This window comes from Primulina tabacum, chromosome 13, assembly GCF_025594145.1.
Source record: "Primulina tabacum isolate GXHZ01 chromosome 13, ASM2559414v2, whole genome shotgun sequence".
Lineage (NCBI taxonomy): Eukaryota > Viridiplantae > Streptophyta > Magnoliopsida > Lamiales > Gesneriaceae > Primulina > Primulina tabacum.
The window spans coordinates 6,336,022-6,356,791 of record NC_134562.1 but is presented as its reverse complement, the minus strand read 5'-3'; the positions used below and the strand labels follow the sequence as shown (position 1 = coordinate 6,356,791).

General features: G+C 37.3%; 2 protein-coding genes across 3 annotated transcripts; both read right to left on the bottom strand.

Moving 5' to 3' along the window:
- Nucleotides 1–7,231: 7,231 nt before the first annotated feature.
- On the bottom strand, nucleotides 7,232–9,082 carry LOC142522962 (uncharacterized). Of its 2 annotated transcripts, XM_075626572.1 has the most exons (6): nucleotides 8,879–9,082; nucleotides 8,696–8,788; nucleotides 8,462–8,578; nucleotides 7,970–8,380; nucleotides 7,633–7,887; nucleotides 7,232–7,546 (listed from the first exon to the last, which is right to left on the bottom strand). In XM_075626572.1, exons 1-6 carry the CDS (start codon nucleotides 8,894–8,896, stop codon nucleotides 7,454–7,456), a joined length of 987 nt encoding a protein of 328 aa, XP_075482687.1. In that variant the 5' UTR covers nucleotides 8,897–9,082; the 3' UTR covers nucleotides 7,232–7,453. The 2 variants fall into 2 exon arrangements, with proteins under 2 accessions (XP_075482687.1, XP_075482688.1); XM_075626573.1 differs by lacking the exon at nucleotides 8,696–8,788.
- Nucleotides 9,083–11,271: 2,189 nt separating this feature from the next.
- LOC142521824 (uncharacterized) lies at nucleotides 11,272–13,155 on the bottom strand. Its single transcript, XM_075625000.1, has 2 exons — nucleotides 12,255–13,155; nucleotides 11,272–12,134 (listed from the first exon to the last, which is right to left on the bottom strand). The coding sequence occupies exons 1-2, from the start codon at nucleotides 13,153–13,155 to the stop codon at nucleotides 11,272–11,274; spliced, it is 1,764 nt and encodes a 587-aa protein (XP_075481115.1).
- Nucleotides 13,156–20,770: the final 7,615 nt, after the last annotated feature.

Below are 20,770 nucleotides of genomic sequence, written 5' to 3'. Positions count from 1 at the left end.
TACAAAACAATAATGTAAATGTAATGCCGAGATTTTGAATATTGTAATCTGAAATGATTTGTTGATAAATTGATGTGATTATAGATGGAACGGATCAGACCGAGAAAGCCGAAAAGAAGATTTGAAGTATGTGCGAGGATGAGCCCTCGCGCATATGAGCGAACCCCGCCGGGCGCATATGCGCGAGGTAGGCAGAGCACCTCGCGCATATGCGCGACATGGATCCGCGCATGTGCGTGAGGATGGCAGAGAGTTGTGAAGAGCCTCGCGCATATGCGCTGGGCGAGGGCGCGCATATGCGCGAGCTACCGTGATGAGGATGCGCCGAGACATAGTGTCTCGCGCATATGCGCGAGACGTGCTGCACTTAGGGGAAAGCCACCAATCCTTCACCATGCATTGATACATATATATACAAAGTCCATAATTTCCTCATAATGAACAAGGGAAGAACCGAGGAGACTTGGGGAGATTCTTAATTCTTGATCATAGAATTCAAATTGTGAAAGATCCATCCGTTTGATTTTCAATCTGACTTCGATATTGTGTTCCTATCGAAGATGGCTTCAACTGGACGTAAGTTTTACTAGTTTTGTGATATTTTGAAATTATGATATTGAAGGAATTGGATATGATTCATATATGGTGTTCTCGATATGTTAGACATCGTATAATCGAAATCGGATTGAAGAACAGATATCGTATGAAATTGTTATGATTTTCAGAATGGATTTGATTGAGATTCGATATCAGATTTATACTGTGATTGATTATGAGTTATTGGAATTGGTATATACTGATTTTGTATTACCGGTAATTCAAGATTATACTGTCGTGCTGTCAGAATTTGATAAGAATGAGATGTCTTGATTTGAGTGGAATATTGATACAGTATATTCGATTGTCATTGCCAGATTGAGTATTGACATGCATTGAGTTCGAGATTTCGACTTCGTCAGAGCAACAAAGAGAAAGGTATAAATCAATGTTAACCGGGAGATCGACTCGAGTCAGATTGGACTTGGGTTTAAAAATCACATACTTTTCTTTATTGCATTGATATTTGCAATTCATGAAATTGATATGCTTAGTCTATTGATTTATAGCAAAGCATGAGTTAGAATTTTAGACAGATGTGCTTAGTCATTGGCAGAGCCGCCAAGTCTTTGGCAGAACCGCCAAGATATTAGAATTTTGGTGTATCGATGTGGCATAGGAGTAGATCGACTTCTATTGCAAAAATTCGATACAGAATGCCAAAATATGAGCTAGATCGTGATCCCTAGATTAGAGATGAGTCAAGTCGGAGATGACGAGTCCAGAGTTTATTTACAGTTTTATATCGATTCATGTCTTTCAGATTTGATATATGTTATTGATATGTATTTCATGCTTTTATATCTGTTATATGATTGCATGTATACATTGTTTTATACTGGGATTATATTCTCACCAGAGTTATCCGGCTATTGTCTTATTTGTATGTGTGCATGACAACAGGTGGGACAGGATCAGGGTCAAGAAAAGGATGAGAGAGGACAGTTAGCGTGGAGATCCGGACTTAGAAGTAGATCTGTTTCATCACCTGACATATAGTGAATGAACAGTAGTTGTTATGATTTACTTTTGTACAGGACTTGTACTTAGATCGGGATATTGATCTTTTAAATGAAATAAGATTTATTTCATGTGTTGCGTACTCTTGTATTTAAAAAAAAAAATTAGACCTTGTTTATCGTAATTGATTTAATTATTCCCAAAAATGATTAAGCAATGAATTAGGTTCGGGTCACCACAGCAGGTGATATCAGAGCAGTAGATTCTGTAGAATGAGATATAAGCTAGTGAGCGGGGTAGATTGAGTTTACATCCTTGCTTTTGAATGCTAGCATGTGTTACTGCTTTATATAATACATGTTTACTTGACTATCTGATTTGATTTGTAACGTGTATTATTGAGAATGAATCAGAACCGATTCTTGATCAGCAGTAAGATGATCAGAGGAGGATTGAAACAGGTTTGTTGTATTTGGTTGCTAACCCTTTTGATAATCAGATATGCCTCCTCGAAGAGTACCAGAACAGGGTATTACTTCTGCTAATCCGATGGATGTGACAGCAACACCGATGGAAACGTTACTGAAGAGGTTTCAGCTGTTCAAACCGCCAACCCTGAAAGGAGCAGAGACTTCTGTTGACTGTGAGTGTTGGTTAGATGATATTGAAATGCTGTTTGATTCCTTGGATGACGCAGATGAGCGCCGAGTCTGATTGATTGGGCACCAGTTGCATGACGTTGCAAAGAACTGGTGGATCACTACAAAGAGAGCATTGGAGCATCGAGCTACGAATATCACTTGGAATGTCTTTAAAGCTGAGTTTTATCAGAGATTTTTCCCAGTGTCGTACAGGAAAGATAAGGGAGCACAGTTTGTCAATCTGAGACAGGGTCAGTTGAACATAGAGGAGTATGTGGCCAAGTTCTCTACTTTGTTACGTTTTGCTCCGCACGTGGCTGAGAATGATGAAGCCGTTGCTGATCAGTTTATCAATGGCCTGAATCCTGAGATCTTTACATTGGTAAACACAGGGCGATCGAATAACTTTACTGATGCCCTGAATAGAGTCAAAGGAGCTGAAACTGGTCTGATGAGACAGAGAGGAGATTCCTATGTTCCTCCAGCACCGAGACCACAGCAACCACCTCCTAGATTTGAGAGTGGCAGTAGCAGTGTTGGAAAGAAAGATTTTCTGAAAGCCAAAGGGAAACAGTTTAAGAAGTCTGGCAGCAGATCTTCTAGCTCCGGTTGTTCCCGACAAAGCCAGAGTTATACCGGGACTTATTGTAGCACTTGCGGAGGGATACATCCGACAGAGCAATGCCAAGGAGTGTCTGGTATTTGCAACATCTGCAGACAGCAGGGACATTTTGCGAGAGTATGTCCACACAGAGGTTCCCAAAGACCCCAGGGAGCAGAATCATCTGGATCAGTGGCTCACGTCTGATAGACGATCCTCAGCTGTTCGCTCCTTCCAGCCACCACCGACGACTCCTCAGTCACAGCAGAGGCCAGGAGGAAGCCAGACTGTGGGCCAGCCTCCGAGACAGCAGGCCAGAGTGTTTGCGTTGACAGAAGAACAAGCCCAGGAAGCACCAGAAGATGTTGCAGGTAACTGTTTATTATGTGGTTATCCTGCTTATGTATTGATAGATACGGGTGCTTCACATACATTTATTTCTGAACGATTTGCATTGAGTCATGCATTGCCTGTTGAGTCTTTATCTGCTGTAGTGTCTGTCTCTTCTCCTTTGGGGACATGTTTGATATCAGTGAATTATGTGAAACATTGTGTACTACAGTATGACAGGCATGAGATCGAGCTAGACTGTATCGTACTTGGGTTGTCTGATTTTGATTGTATTATCGGTATCGATATGCTAACCAAGTACAGAGCTACCATTGATTGTTTCCATAAGATTGTGAGATTCAGACTTGAGATGGCTGAAGAATGGAAATTTTATGGTAAGGGTTCTAGATCGAGAATTCCTTTGCTATCTGCGTTATCTATGACTCGATTATTACAGAAAGGAACGGAGGGATTCCTTGTGTATTCAGTTGATTTACTGAAATCGAGCCCATCATTGGCTGATTTTGCTAGTGGTTTGTGAGTTTGCTGATGTCTTCCCAGATGAGATTCCGGGTTTGCCTCCGATTCGAGAGATAGACTTCAGCATTGAATTGGTACCAAGTACAGTTCCGATTTCTAGAGCTCCGTACAGAATGGCACCAATTGAATTGAAAGATCAGTTAGAAGATTTACTGGCCAAGGGTTACATTAGACCGAGTGTTTCTCCTCGGGGTGCTCCAGTTCTGTTTGTGAGAAAGAAAGACAGGTTCAATGAGACTCTGCATTGACTATTGGCAACTGAACAAGGCTACGGTAAAGAACAAATACCCTTTGCCTTGTATTGATTATTTATTTGATCAGTTGCAGGGTTCTTCTGTATATTCCAAGATTGATCTGAGATCTGAATATCATCAGCTGAGAGTCAGAGATTATGATATCTCGAAGACAGCGTTCAGAACCAGGTATGTGCATTATGAGTTTATTATCATGCCATTCGGATTAACAAATGCTCCAGCTGTGATTATTTTCATTGATGATATATTGATTTATTCGAAGAATATGATTGATCATGCCGAACATTTGAGGATTGTTTTGAGAATTCTGAGGGCTGAGAAATTATATGCAAAACTGTCGAAATGTGAATTCTGGTTGAGACAGATGATATTTCTGGGTCATATTATATCCGGAGACGGTATTTCTGTTGATCCTAGCAAGGATGAGGCTGTGATCAGTTCTCCGAGACCGACATCTGTGCCAGAGTTACGCAGTTTCATGGGTTTAGCAGGGTATTATCGACGATTCATTAAATATTTCTCGAGTATTGCTAAATCGATTACTGCAGTTGACTCAGAAAAATGCTCCATTTGTTTGGTCAGAAGACTGTTAGTCCAGTTTTCTTGAGTTGAAGAAGAGACTGACCAGTGCTCCGATCTTGACTATCCCGTTAGGTACAGGTGATTTTGTTGTATATTGTGACGCTTCTCACAGAGGATTGGGTTGTGTTTTGATGCAGCAGGGACATGTTATCGCTTATGCTTCGAGACAGTTGAAGCCACATGAGACTCGTTACCCAATTCATGATCTTGAATTGGCGGCTATTGTATTTGCACTGAAGATATGGCGACATTGGCTATACGGTGAGAAGTTTAAAATTTATTCTGATCATAAAAGTTTGAAATATCTGTTTTCACAGTCAGAGCTGAATATGAGGCAGCGAAGATGGCTTGATTTGCTTAAAGACTTTGATTGTGAAATCAATTACTATCCGGGGAAATCCAATGCAGCAGCTGATGCACTGAGTCGAAAGGTATGTTCATTATCCTTATCGAATATTGGTGTTTCAAATTTGATAGAAGATTGCTGTTTGTATGGATTAGTAGTTGAGCCAGATTGTAAACCGTTTAGATTATATGCTGTTCAAGTCGAACCAGAGCTGATTTTGAGAATTAAAGCTGTGAGGCCCGGGGCCGAAGAGGGCGGGGGGTGATCGCCGGTGCCATCAGTTGCACGGACAATGAGCGGCTCCTGGCAGGCTTCTAGGTGAAGGGAACATGAATGAACCGAACCCACACGGGAATGAGAGGGATTCCGAGACTGTTCAATGTAATGGACTGTACAGTCGTCGAATCTGGGGCGTTACAAAAGCGGCTCAGAAAGTTGATCAGAATGTTCAAAATTCGATATCGATGGTCAGAGCAGGGCATCGATCAGAGTATCAGGTACGTGATCAGGTATTGTATGTGAATAATCGTCTTGTTGTGCCAGATGTTTCAGATTTGAAACGACGGATATTGTCAGAAGCGCATAGCAGTCGATTCAGTATTCATCATGGTGGCAGAAAGATGTATAATGATTTGAAAAGACAGTTTTGGTGGAAATAGATGAAAGCTGATATTGCTGAATTTGTATCCAAATGTCTGAATTGCCAACAGGTGAAAGCCGAAAGAAAGAAACGAGGAGGACTGTTACAGACCTTATCTATTCCTGAATGAAAATGGGATCACATTTCCATGGATTTTGTGACGAAGCTACCGAGATACTCCCGAGGTTGTGATGCGATTTGGGTTGTGATTGACAGATTGACCAAATCAGCATGTTTTATTCCATACAAGATTACGTACAGACATGACCAGATGGCAGAGATATATGTCAGAGAAGTTGTCAGATTGCACGGAGTGCCGAAGTCGATTGTATCACACTGCGATCCTCGATTTACTTCGCACTTTTGGCAGAGTTTACAGCAGGCTCTAGGTACTAAGTTACATCTGAGTACCGCATATTATCCACAGACCAATGGACAGTCAGAGCGGACTATCCAGACACTGGAGGATATGCTTAGAGCTGTAGTGCTTGATTTTAGCACTAGTTGGCAGGATTCATTGCCACTTTATGAGTTTTCATACAACAACAGCTATTAGACGAGTATTGAGATGGCACCTTTTGAAGCGTTGTACGGTAAGAAATGCAGATCCCCGCTTTATTGGGACGATATCTCTGAGGTTCCTGAGACTGGACCTGATATGATCAGAGATATGACAGAAAAAATGAAGCTGATTCAGAAAAGGATGAAGGCAGCTCAAGACAGACAGGCCAAATATGCCAATGTTTGACGTAGACCATTGGTATTTGAAGCAGGAGACCTAGTATTCTAAAAGATTTCACATTTCAGAGGAGTTGTCAGATTTGGCAAGAAAGAGAAGTTGTCTCCACGTTATATTGGGCCATATGAGATTCTCGAGAAAATAGGACTCGAGTCAGATTGGACTTGGGATTTCCCAAAAATCACATACTTTATTTTATTGCATTGATATTTGCAATTCATGAAATTGATATGCTTAGTCTATTGATTTATAGCAAAGCATGAGTTAGAATTTTAGACAGATGTGCTTAGTCATTGGCAGAGCCGCCAAGTCTTTAGCAGAACCGCCAAGACATTAGACTTTTGGTGTATCAATGTGGCATAGGAGTAGATCAACTTGTATTGCAGAAATTCGATACAGAATGCCAAAGTCTGAGCTAGATCGAGATCCCTAGATTAGAGATGAGTCAAGTCAGAGATGACGAGTCCAGAGTTTATTTACAGTTTTATATCGATTCATGTCTTTCAGATTTGATACATGTTATTGATATGTATTTCATTCTTTTATATCTGTTATATGATTGCATGTATACATTGTTTTATACTGGGCTTATATTCTCACCGGAGTTATCCGGTTGTTGTCTTGTTTGTATGTGTGCATGACAATAGGTGGGACAGGGTCAGGGTCAAGAAGAGGATGAGAGAGGACAGTTAGCGTGGAGGTCCGGACTTAGAAGTAGATCTGTTTCATCACCTGACATATAGTGAATGAACAGTAGTTGTTATGATTTACTTTTGTACAGGACTTGTACTTAGATCGGGATATTGATCTTGTAAATGAAATAATATTTATTTCATATGTTGCGTACTCTTGTATTTAAAAAAAAATTAGACCTTGTTTATCGTAATTGATTTAATTATTCCCAAAAATGATTAAGCAATGAATTAGGTTCGTGTCACCACAGTAAACAAGACAGAATGGTGGCACAAAATTTTCTGTTACAACAAATCAGATTCCGGGTTCATTATAATGACAGTAGAACAGAATTTTTGCAAAATATTTGTGTTTATAACTCAAATCAAATTACTTACCATATGTAGCCAACTACACAATTGGCCGAAATTGGGTCCAAATGATACAAAGGAATGATGTCGTCAAGGTGCAGAATAAGTTTGTAATCATCGCCGAATACATCATGATCTAAAATCATTGATATGTATCTTCCTTCATCAAGAGCACGCTTACTATAACCAATACATCATATGTAATGATCTTGGGACACTTGCTGACAAATGATGTTTCTTCATTGACTGTTCAATTGTCTTCCTTTCGGCCTTCTGGTAATTGCAAATATAAACATGTTAGATAGAATGAATAAGAAACTTTTTAGTCAATTTAATTTTCCATCGAATATAGCATGTACCTCATTGGATTTCACTATCAAGTGTTCTGGCCAAACCACAAGTGTTCCTACAGCACCACCAATAGTTTCACATTCACTAGGAATCGGAACTGGCAAAGGTGTTGATTTGTCCACTGCTTCATCAATGGAGACCCGTATGCAATTATGGGAAAACGGAACATCATGGATCAATTTATCTTCTCCTTTTACACAGACAACTGTACCATATGCAACAATATTTTTGCTACCTTCCAAAGTCAATGCAACTTGTTTACCCTAAAAAAAAAATAGGAATTTTGATAAATTTTACTTACTCTATGTTACGTTGTTATTACTTTACCTACAGCTACTGTCATACATGTAAAACATCAAACTTGCTAACAATTTGCAGCTCCACATCATCATGTTTCATCTCGCTTTCATTCATTTGATTTAACTTCACAGAGCAACTGCCTTTTTCATCGATCGACATGTCACATGCACCACTTTTATACATAATTGCTTCAAGTTTTTTGATACGGACATCTTGTTCTGAAATTTTCTTCTTTGCTTCCATCAACTCCCTTTTGTGCTCAGTGCTTACATCTTTCACAACATCAGAACCCTTCCAGTTTCTACCAACATTGAAGTAGATCGTTGGAGTGATATGACCTCCAATGCCTCTCACACGCCCAGCATGTTCTTCAGTCTCAAGTGCTTTTGTAAGTATACCATCTTTTGGCCCTTCAATTTTCAGCTTACCCTCCCGTTTTTCTTGTATATAAGCATCCTGTAATATTTAAAACATTTTTTTATTGAATGAGTACAGTTGCAATAAAATTAATGGTTGACTTATTTTCATTTTACTTACAATCTTATCCACTCTTTTTGTCAAATCATCGCCTTCAGAGCTCCCTTCTTTGTTGAGTCGTCCTTTCTTCCAAATAATAGCTCTATTGATCTCCTCATCATCACATAATTCAGCAACCTACAACAAGAAATTAGTAACTTACCAAACTCCAGAGAATATCAAACTACAAAAATCCCAGATAAAATAAAGAGATTAAAAACATCAAAAAATAAAATTCTCAATTGGTTGACTTACTATTTCTTCGGCAAAGCGTGCATATCCTTTATGTGCAAGCCTATGAGGGTATATATTCTTCTTTCTTCTCTCTTTTTGTTGATCACTTAGTCTCTAGTTATTTCAGAAAGTCTACAATCAAATTTCAATATAAATAATGAATTATGGTAGACTAATTTTTAAAGAATAAATTAAGAATCTTACAATGAAGTCGTCTGACATGCGTCTAATGACAAAAGAACTCCAATCATCTTTGCTAATTTCATCGCTAGTAGGTGGCTCGTTCAACTCTTCTGGCTTGTCAATCTTGCTTAAAATGAATGTTCGAGTGAGATGATTTTTGTATTGACATCACTTGTTATTTGCTGATTTCAAACAGCCCTTCTTCCATGTTGTGTCAACATTGTACGTCAACTATAAATAAAAAAATGGAAATAAGTTCAAAGGATAAATTAATAACATTAAATGTACCGTATAATCTAAATATTATAGCTGTAAAAACATGACAACTTACTTACATTAACCGGTTCCCATATCAATTCTTTAACATCACTTGGAACCAGCTTCCAATTTTTGTAAATAATCCTAATCTTTTCTCGAGAAAGTACGCCAATATAACTTTGCATTTCAACAGCAGCTTCTCATATTGGTTGTCCCAGTTTATTGAATGTAACATCCTTTCTAATTCCTTGAACCCTTTGTCTAGCAAGCTTATCCATATGTGTCCGACCTCTAGAATTTCTTGTGGTTTCGGTATCTGTTGATTCCAAATTTGTGTTGCATTCCAAGCTTTCTCTCGTTCCAGCAGACGTAATTTTTTCTTTACCCTTCCCAATACTTGCATCTTGTCTTAATCTCTTACTGTTTCCAACCATGTCATCACCAGGAGAACCTATCTTAAGGTTGGTATTGGATGCCATCAAGTCCACAAATCTGTTGACAAAAAAAATGGAGTTAACAATTGATATATGTAACATAATTTTTAGGCAGAATTTACAGCCATAATTTTGAAAAATAATATGCTTACTATGGAAACTACAGCATTGAGAACTTCGAAAACACATTGCACCACTGTTCCACAAAATAGAATCTATGCAACTTTTATATTGCAACACTAAAGGAACAAGTACAACATATAATATACTGAACAGATGTTTGTAATTAAACAATCAATTGATGACCAAACAACAAATTGAGAACCCACAACAACACGATAAAAACAAAGACAAGATAAGAAATCAATAGTCAAAAGCAACGTAACAAATCAATAGTCAAAAGCAAGATAACAAATCATTAATTAAATATTGTTAACCCAAGTCCCATCACAATCTTCACGAACACATGGTGTTTCATTATCTTCTGCTCTGTCAACATCCATTGATGGAAAGCCTCTACTAAAACATTGATAGTGGAGAATGGTGTCTTCACACTCGTCACCCTTTATGTATTCAAAATACTCCCTACTTGGTGTTGCAAGTACAACACTCCATAAAGGATCTTCAGGATCTTCAATGTAAAATACTTGCTTTGCTTGACTAGCCAAGATGAAAGAGTCAGATTTGAATCCAAATCTATTGAGGTTTACCAACGTGAACCCAAGATCATCTATGGTGATATCACCATTATTTTCCACCCACTTACATTTAAACATTGGAATTTGAAATTTGTGGTAATCAAGTAACCATATTTCCTCTATAACTCCATAAAAAATCATATCTGTCACAATAGGACTTTTATCCTTTGCACTAGCAACTTGCATTGTCTTTGCGACTAAGCTAACTCCGGAGCTCTGAACAACTCGTACATCATCACGCTCTTCTGTAGCGTAATTAACCCCATCAATCAAATAACCAGAGTACTTTAAGACTTGCTTGCTAGGTCCGCGCGCTATCCACTTCAATCTTTCTGATACTTGATGTGTTGAATGGTCAACTACATGTGCAACCTATATTTTTGTATGTGATAAATTATTTGTCTTGCATATATCGAACCGAAGAATGTATGAAAATACGTAATACAAAAGGAACTTACACGATCACGCAACCAAATAATAAATGTTCGGTTATGCTCATCTTGCAACCACTTCTTCGACTTAGCCCTATGAGGAAATCTTGCGATCAAATACTCCATGTGTTCCCTAATGAAATTATTAAAAATAAATAAACAATTGAATGTAAGCAAAGCGCGTGAAAGTATTATTAATTTGGAGAAATTACTTGTTATAAAGATCAATCTCAACATCATTTTCCAATACATAACGATGTGCTTGCTGCAACTCATCGTGACAAGCGGAGTGCCCTACTGCACCAGATAAAGGCTTCGTAAGTTCTATTTGTCGATGAATTGATGGGATCCCAATTGTGTGCACACTAGACAGATAGTCTGAGCAAAATTCAATAGCCTCTTCTGCAATATAACATTCAGCTATACAACCTTTAGGTCGATTGCGATTTCGCACATAACCTTTCAAAATCTTCATGTATCTTTCAAACGGGTACATGTACCTATACCAAACCGGTACACACAATTTCACCTCCCGCACAAGATGAATAGTCAGATGAATCATTATTTCAAAAAATGAAGGTGGAAAATACTTTTCAAGTAAACACAATATCGTCACAATCTCTCTTTGACACATCTATCACTTTATTACATAACACATTGAAGAAGAAACACAATCGAGTGATAGTGTCTCTGACATGTTTGGGCAAGAAACCACGGATGGCCACTGGAAGCAATTGTTGTATTAAAGTGTGGTAATCATGTGACTTAAGGCCAACAAGTCTCAATTCCTTCATCGATAGAAGGTTTCTAACATTGGATGAGTAACATGCAGGGACTTGTATTCCAGCCAAAGTATTCAAAATCTTTCTTTCTTCATCCTTACTAAGTGTATAACATGCTACAAGGTCTAATCTCGCGGCTACTCCATCCTTTGTTTTTCCAGGAATTTCAAGTAACGTACCAATGAGACTTTCACATACATTTTTTTCAATGTGCATCATATCAAGAACATGTCGAACATGTAGATGTTCCCAGTACTCAAGTTCAAAGAATATTGATTTCTTTTTCCAGCAAGATTTTATCTCATCCTTGTTCGACTTAAGCACCCCTATACTTTTTCCCCAGCGACAATTAATTCTTTCAACTCTTTCCAAAACTTCATGGCCACTCAATGGTTTTGGTGTGGGGTTGAATTCTTGGTTCCCGTTAAATGCCTTTCTTTGTCGTCGATAAGGATGAGTTGCAGGTAGAAACCTTCTATGGCATGTATATGACATTTTCCTACTATGCTTCAATCTTGTTAAATAGGTTTCTTCACCACAAATAGGACATGCATGATATCCTTTCACAACAAATCCTGACAGGTTCCCATATGCAGGAAAGTCATTGATCGTCCATAGTAATACAACTCTAAGTGAGAAAGTTTCTTGTCGATATGCATCATATGTTTCAATGCCTGTATCCCATAATCATTTTAAGTCATCAATCAGAAGTGCTAAGTAAACATCAATATCATTTCCCGGTTGTTTGGGACCATAAATCAACAAAGTGAGCATCATAAATTTTCTCTTCATACACAACCATGGAGGAAGATTGTAACTGATCATTAAAACTGGCCAACAACTGTATGCAAAACTCATCAAACCATGGGGATTGATCCCGTCAGCTGATATGGCCAATCGAAGATTTCTTAACTCATTATCAAACCCAGGCCACTTGCGATCAACTAATTTCCAAGATGGCGCATCGACTGGATGACGTAAGTAGCCATCACGAAGTCTTTTATCAGCATGCCAAGTCAAATCCTTCGATATCTCCTTGTTCCGAAACATTCTTTGAAATCTAGGAATAGGTGGGAAGTACCACAGGACCTTTGCAGACACTCCTTCCCTTACCGTATTTTTTTGGCCAAACTTCCACATTGAAATCCCGCAAGTAGGGCAACTGATCAAATTGGCATACTCCTTTCGGTATAAGATACAGTCATTAGGGCAAGCATGAATTTTCATGTAATTCATCCCTAATGTACACAAGCTTCTCTTCGCATCGTATAAAGATAAAAGCAATTCATTGTCATAAAGAAGAATTTCTCCTAACAAACTGAGTAGGTCAGTGAAACTTTTATCACTCCAACTATATTTTGCCTTCAAGTTGAATAATTTCACAAGTGCAGATAACTTCGTAAATTTAATGCATCCAGGATACAAAGGTTTCTCTGCATCTTCAAGTAGCTTATTGAATTGGGTTGGATTCCCAACATAACTATCATATGCATCATGTACCATATCTATCGGTTCCTCATCAAAATATTTTTGACCATCTTGCTCTACTCGATCACTAGCATTCATTGAGTTCCCTATCGTAGATCTTTCCCCATGCCATATCCATGTATGATATGTCAAATCTATACCATTAGAATACATATGTGCCCTTATAGTTTCTACATTTCTCTTCTTTAGATTACCACATTTGTACATTGGCAAGATATTGTGTCAGGATCCTTTGCATTTTTCATTGCAAATTGCAAGAAAGACTCTACTCCAAATTCATATTCATGTGATAGTCTATCCTTTAACATCCATTCTTTGTCTATTCTTGGTAAAACTAATCAACCAACAATGAGTCAACACCTTCAAAACAGTTGTAAATAATAAAACAAAATATTAACACAAACACAAGTGACAAATAGTAACAAAACAGTCAAAATATTTAATTGTAGATTTTGCATAGCTAATAACCAAACTCGTATTTTAATTGTTTAATTGCATAAATAGGAATTAAGTTTAAGATATTATTTAATACATTTCATTAGATTTTATCCTTATCCATGGATTTTTTAAAATTAATTTATTAATTATTTTTTTTATAAATTTAATAATATTTATACACAATAATTTTAGTGAATTAAAATAACTTAAATATGAATTAATAATAATTTACATTTAGCCCTTTAAAAAATGAAATATATCAGACAATAATGAAAGACAACGAGGAAAGACTTCTATTGGAATGAAATATGAGGGCCTTTTGTTCTTATATTTTAACGTATATTTTATCTTGATGCGCACTGTTAGCATGTATTTCCCATACCAAAATAATTATGATGCGAACACATCACTGTTACCACAATTTCAAGGCAAGGCATTGATTATTAAAGGCTTGAAGTCAGCTGTAAAGTAATAGATAACTTTTTCCAGAGTCCATAGAATTTCATAAACTAATTCCCATGGTCAAGATTCCTCCTACTTTCTGGGATGGCAGGAGTACGAGAAGAATCCCTACGATGAGGTCAAGAATCCCAATAGAATCATACAGATGGGTCTTGCAGAGAATCAAGTATGTTTGTGTTTTTTTTAACTGGAATTTGGATTTGGTTCTTGTACCAAGACTTTCTTTTGATTTTGGTACGTTAAAATTTTTTAACGACAACGAGGAAAGACTTCTATTAGAAAGACAAAACAATAAATATGCAACACTCATAACACACTAGTAACGGTGATCGATATGATCAGCTCGTGATCCGGGAACAATAAAATTTTGGAACTACTGTAAGTTTAACTTTTGGTTTATCAACATCATGTTGCCTTTTTCCATATATTTATGGTCACATTTTTAAATATCAGCCATTCCCGAAAAGGGACCTTTGCCTTTTCTTTCTGACCGAATGTGCTGCCCCCCACATAGATAACAGATAGTTTGATTGCATATTTGCCTTGGTCGTATTCTACCATAGTTCCCTACTAAATCCTCCATCCATTGGCTTATCCTTTGTCTGGACTCGGACAACAGAGGCCCTTGAACTATTCATTCCTACTCATCGTCTCTGTAAGGAATTGTTGTACAGGAAATTAATTAAAAATATTATAATGTGTGTATCAGAAGTTAGTGTTGTGTCTGGTGTTGTCAACACTGTACACAACACGGCAGCGGAAATTAAGTATTTAACACACATATATAACTTTAATAAATTAACACCAGATTTAAATTATGCACAAGTACGAATACTTGTGCGATGCCTCATGGCAAAAAATTCACTACAAAAATTATGTAAATTGTTTACACCAAAACAATACTTGTGAGAAAACAAAACCAAATTCCTTGACACTCCAAGGAATTGAAAATGCATCAAAACAAACCAAATAAAAACTAGATGCATAAAATAAAAAGCGTGTTGCTTAAAACCAAACGACGACACTCTTCGATCAACACTCTGCGTCAGTGTTGTTCTTGAGTGTTGGTAACACCAAACGGCAACACGGCAAAGTCTGTGACTCAATCACACAAAGTCTTCAATGTTTAACATATTCTTCAGTAATCTATGTAAAAGGACTATGCACTAAGTCCACGAAAAACCACGCAGAGATCACACACACGAGAAAGCTCACGAAAACACAAAAGAACACTATTCCTGCAACCCCACGAAAATCTTTTCTCTCTCAAAGCTTCTTTTCTCTCAAAAGCCTATTCTCTCTACAAAGCTTCTTTTCTCTCAAAAGCCCATTCTCTCTCCCTGGAAAAAACCCTGTACGGCTGTGAGTCTATCTCACTTTATATCAATGGCTTGGCGTAAAAGATATTCCATAGAAGAGTCCTACAAAATATGGAAAAAAGATTTTCATTAGATATAAAACTCTTTTTAACAAGGATCAAATATCTTAGAGATCATATTACAAACAAATCATATATCAATCAAGATCTTATCATATAGAAATTAGTAAACCAATATATTATCAGTTAGAAATAAATCAAGCAAGATTTGATAATCTAGAAATAAATCAAATAAAATCTTTTAATCTAGAAAGGCAAAATCTTAAATTGATATTATAAAATAATAAAGGAATAAAATATTCCTTTCAATCTCCCCCTTTTTACCTTTCCGGACAAAACATCCAAAAATGATAATCTTGGTAAGCATCACAGTCAGTTAAGCTCCCCCTGCATTAGAGTGTGTCTCCCCCTGAGTCAAAGTTCATCTCCCCCTGAATTAAACATGTTAGAGCACTGGTGTTGTTGACAATGTTGTCAACACCATCATTAGAACACCTAAAACATAAGAAGACATACGAATGAGAAATTCATTAATCACGCAAAGCAACCCACAAACAGCATTAAAGACAGAGTATAAGTATTCATTCAATCTCAGCAACTCCAGACACTTCAGCATCATTCTTTTGCATTTTTGGTTCTCCTACTCCCCCTTTTAGGCCAGAATGTAAGGCAAATTCCAAAAACAAACTATAATAAAACATATATGCTCTTACTCTAACAAAAAATACACCGATTCAATTCTTCAGCTCCAAAAAAAAATCCGCATGGTAAAGGTAATATTTCCAAAATTTACCCAAAACACTAATTACGTTTCTAGCCCAAAAACAAACAGTAAAATTGATTCAAACTCGTGTTACGACGATTTCAAAAGAATATACAGTAAAACCCACGTCAATTATAACTCACTGACACAAGTATACACATAAATTCAAAATCTAGGTAATCAAGGCTTTTATCAACTGTCATAGGTCAACACTGATATGTCACTGCATATGATGGATTCACGAAACAAAAAACAATATGCATGTCCTAAAAATGCCTCCAATGTAATGAATTATCAAGATGTCACGCAGTGTATAAATTGTGCTGTGTCAGAACTTAGTGTTGGCAACACCTCCTGGCAACACCACCGAGTTTTATTCAAACTTCCATAAAATTTTATTTTGATTCAAAAATGGTAGCTCCCACACTAGAAGAACGGTCTTCAATGGACTCCTCTAGGTAGCTTTTTCCATTACTATTTTTACTTAGAAGTGGTAGCTCCCACACTAGAAGAACAGTCTTCGATGGACTCCTCTAGGTAGCATTTTCCATTTTCTTCCAAACAACTTTTTTTTATTTATCTCTTTTCTGTTTTTCTCCTCTTGCTCACATTTTCCAAGTCATCTTTTACTTTAGACAAGATCACGATTTTCATGAATGTCCTCAACTACTTGATGCCTTGGATTGAGCATAATTTATTCATCAACATTTGATTGGAAGTATGAACACTCAGAGAGTACCTTTCAGAAATTGTCTTCACTGTTCAGACATTACAAAAATAAACAGGATGGTTATGATTATGCAGTATGTCTAGCATCCTAAAAATAGACATGCAAAAATGGTGTTGTCACCGGTGTTGGCAACACCAATGACAACATGTGTGTGCGATTATTGTACGCACATGCTGAGAGACTTCCGAAGATTGAAAAATCTCTCAAATTCCAAAGGTTTCGTGAATATATCAGTCAATTGATTCTCAGTCCTAACAAATTCCAGTCGAATTATGCCTTTTTCAACCAAATCTCGAATAAAGTGACGTCTTATGTCTATGTGTTTTGTTCGAGAGTGTTGAACATGATTTTTAGAAATGTCTATAACACTTGAGTTGTCACAATATACCATCATGTAATTACTTAACTTGTAATCCAAGAAAGAAATTTAGTTCTCCTACCATGCTCATTTCATACTGTGATGACATGCAATCCACAAAGTTATTCACAAGTATTTCAGATGAAGAACCAAACATAATATCATCTACATATACTTGACAGATCAAAATATCAGATTTCAGTTTTTGAATGAAAAGGGTTTTGTCAACCTCACCTCGTTTGAAGCCCAAGTTTATCAGATTGTCAGCTAACCTACCGTACCATACCCGTGGAGCCTGTTTCAGTCCATACAGGGCCTTCTTCAATTTGTAGACATGGTCCACGTGGTGAGGATCTTCAAATCCCTTAGGTTGACTGACATAGGCTTCCTCATTCAAAATGTCATTATTATTATTCTTGGGTTCAATTTGAGACACAAAACACGAGTGACTTACCTGGAAAAACGTGGAGCTCATGCAGATTAAACCAATCATTTTACGGTAGTCCACCTTTTCTTTGTTTCTTGTTTGCACACCACCATGTAATTCACCAATGATTTGTGATGATGGATGATTCTTCTGAATCTTGCTGGGAATTTTTTTTTCACAATTGATCACCACATCATCATTATCATTGTTATCATTATCCACAGTTTCTGTTTGGTTCAGAGGCGGTGTTGTGCTTGGTGTTGCTTCACTGGTCTCAACACCAGACTCAACACTGTTTCTGGTCAGTGCCTCATTTATATCCAGCAATTCTTCTACATCAACCTCCGGTGTTTTAACTGTCAGATCTGCAAGATCATCAAACACAACGTTAATTGATTCCATTGTAGTCCTAGTTCTCAGATTAAATACACGATAAGCATGACCATTAGTAGAGTATCCAAGAAAAAGACATTTAACACTTTTTGAATCAAATTTAGCTAGATGATCTCTATCATTCAGCACATAACATACACATCCAAAAATATGAAAATATTTAAGGTTTGGTCTTCTTCCCATGATAATCTCATATGAAGTCATTGTAGAACCACTCCTTAAATAAACGCGGTTGGAAATGTGACATGCCGTATTTAAAGCTTCGGCCCAAAAATATTTTGACACATTCTTGGAACTAAGCATGACCCGAGCCATTTCTAGGAGGGTTCGATTTTTCCTTTCAGCTATGCCGATTTTTTTAGGGGTCTTCGGAGATGAATATTCATGAGTGATACCTTTCTTATGACACAAAGAAATAAAATGAGAATTTTCAAACTCCTCACCATGATCGGTTCTTATTTTAACCACCCTCATATCATATAGATTTGTTATCCTAGCATGCAACTTCTTAAAAGCATCAAATGTATCAGATTTTTCTCTAAGAAAACTTTTTCAAGTAAAATGCGAAAAATCATCAACACAAACAAACGAATATTTCTTACCACCCAAGCTTTCAATATCCATTGGACCCATTAAATCCATGTGCAAGAGTTCAAGACACCGTGTTGTCCCAAAGTGTTGCAACACTGGGTGTGCAACACGAGTTTGTTTACCTTTCTGACACGGTCCACATACATAGGAGTTACCTGAACTTAAATTTGGCATACCTTCTCACAGCATCAAACTTACATAGATTCTTCAAAGTCTTGAAGCTTACATGTCCCAATTTTTGATGCCATAGGTCCAAATCACTCACCTTCGCACTTCAGTAATCATCACCTTCTCCCACCAGATAGCAATTGTCAGCAGATCGAGTACCTGACATTACACAAACATTGGCATCATTCAGAACTTCACACTTATTTTTGTTGAATTTAACATAAAGATCATCATCACAAAGTTGGCTTATGCTAATTAGGTTTGAATTGAGTCCTTCAACGTGCAAGACATTGTGAATCTCAAGAAGGCCAACAACATTCAGAGTTCATTTGCCTACTATTCTTCCTTTGGCACCACCACCATAGGTTACACGCCCACTTTTTACTTCAACATAATCCGTGAGGTGTTCTTTAGATCCGATCATGTGGTGTGAGCACCCACTGTCAAAGTACCATGCACCTGCAATGTTAGTTTTAAAAGAAGTATAAATGGCATTGCATCGAATAACAGTTTTAGGTACCCATATTTTCCTTGTGGAAGATTTCTTGACTGCGGTGTTGTGCATGGTGTTGTGCAACACCGTGTGCAAAATGCGATTTGATTTCCAATTCAGGTAGTCGTCTCTTAGTTTGTAGCAGAAGGGTTTGATGTGCCCAGGCTTATGACAGTAGTGGCAAATAAAATGTCGCCTTCTTTGCTTTGATTTAGAAGTTGACACTGGCCTCTTGGTTTGTGACATTTTCACTAGCGGGTCAACTTTCAATGAGAAGAGGGAGCTCTGTTTTGTTTCAACAATCGTTCCGAGGCTTGCTTTGAGATTGGCAGAGTCTTCATGGGAGGTTTCACTATTAAGGGGACATAGCAGTCTTCACTTGCCTTTACAAACACGGTTGATTTTGATTTAGAGTTGGAAGTTTCACCATGTTCATATGTGCTTTCAACATATCCAAGACCAGTTCTGTTGTCCTTTCCCATAGTTAGCATTGAGTCAAGTTTTGATGAACTTGAGCTAAATTTAGCAATAGTCTTTGAGGCCTTCTCAAGATCATCCTTGATTTTGCACAGTTCGAGGTCCTTACTCAACAAGACTTCCAGTCGAGACATGCTACTCTTCAACTCAGTATTTTCCTTTGAGAGCATAGAATTTGTTTCATTTCTTTTTATCCAATCTTCGTATAGCTCCTCATACATAGCCTGCACACATTCAAATGTGAGTTCATCAGAATCAGTATCCTGGATTTCATGATTACCTGAGTCATTGTGAGATTTAGCATTGAGACACAAGAATTTTGAAGTGGTGTTGCGGCCCGGTGTTGCAACACCAGAAGCAACACCGTGCGGGTTGACTTGCAGCCAGCATTTTTCCTTTAAAACAGCAGTGTTTGTAGATAGTACGTCCATTGGGATTCTGTAAAATTTCCTGCGAACAAAAACAACAATAAACCAGAATCAATCACTTAGTGTATCAAGCGTTGGCTCTGATACCACTTGTAAGGAATTGTTGTACAGGAAATTAATTAAAAATATTATAATGTGTGTATCAGAAGTTAGTGTTGTGTCCGGTGTTGTCAACACTGTACACAACACGGCAGCGGAAATTAAGTATTTAACACACACATATAACTTTAATAAATTAACACCAGAAATTATGCACAAGTACGAATACTTGTGCGATGCCTCATGGCAAAAAATTCACTACAAAAATTATGTAAATTGTTTACACCAAAACAATACTAGTGAGAAAACAAAACCAAATTCCTTGACACTCCAAGGAAATTAAAAATGCATCAAAACAAACCAAATAAAAACTAGATGCATAAAATAAAAAGCGTGTTGCTTAAAACCAAACGACGACACTCTTCGATCAACACTCTGCGTCAATGTTGTTCTTGATTGTTGGTAACACCAATAGGCAACACGGCAAAGTCTGTGACTCAATCACACAAAGTCTTCAATGTTCAACATATTCTTCAGTAATCTCTGTAAAAGGACTATGCACTAAGTCCACGAAAAACCACGCAGAGATCACACACACGAGAAAGCTCACGAAGACACAAAAGAACACTCTTCCTGCAACCCCACGAAAATCTTTTCTCTCTCAAAACTTCTTTTCT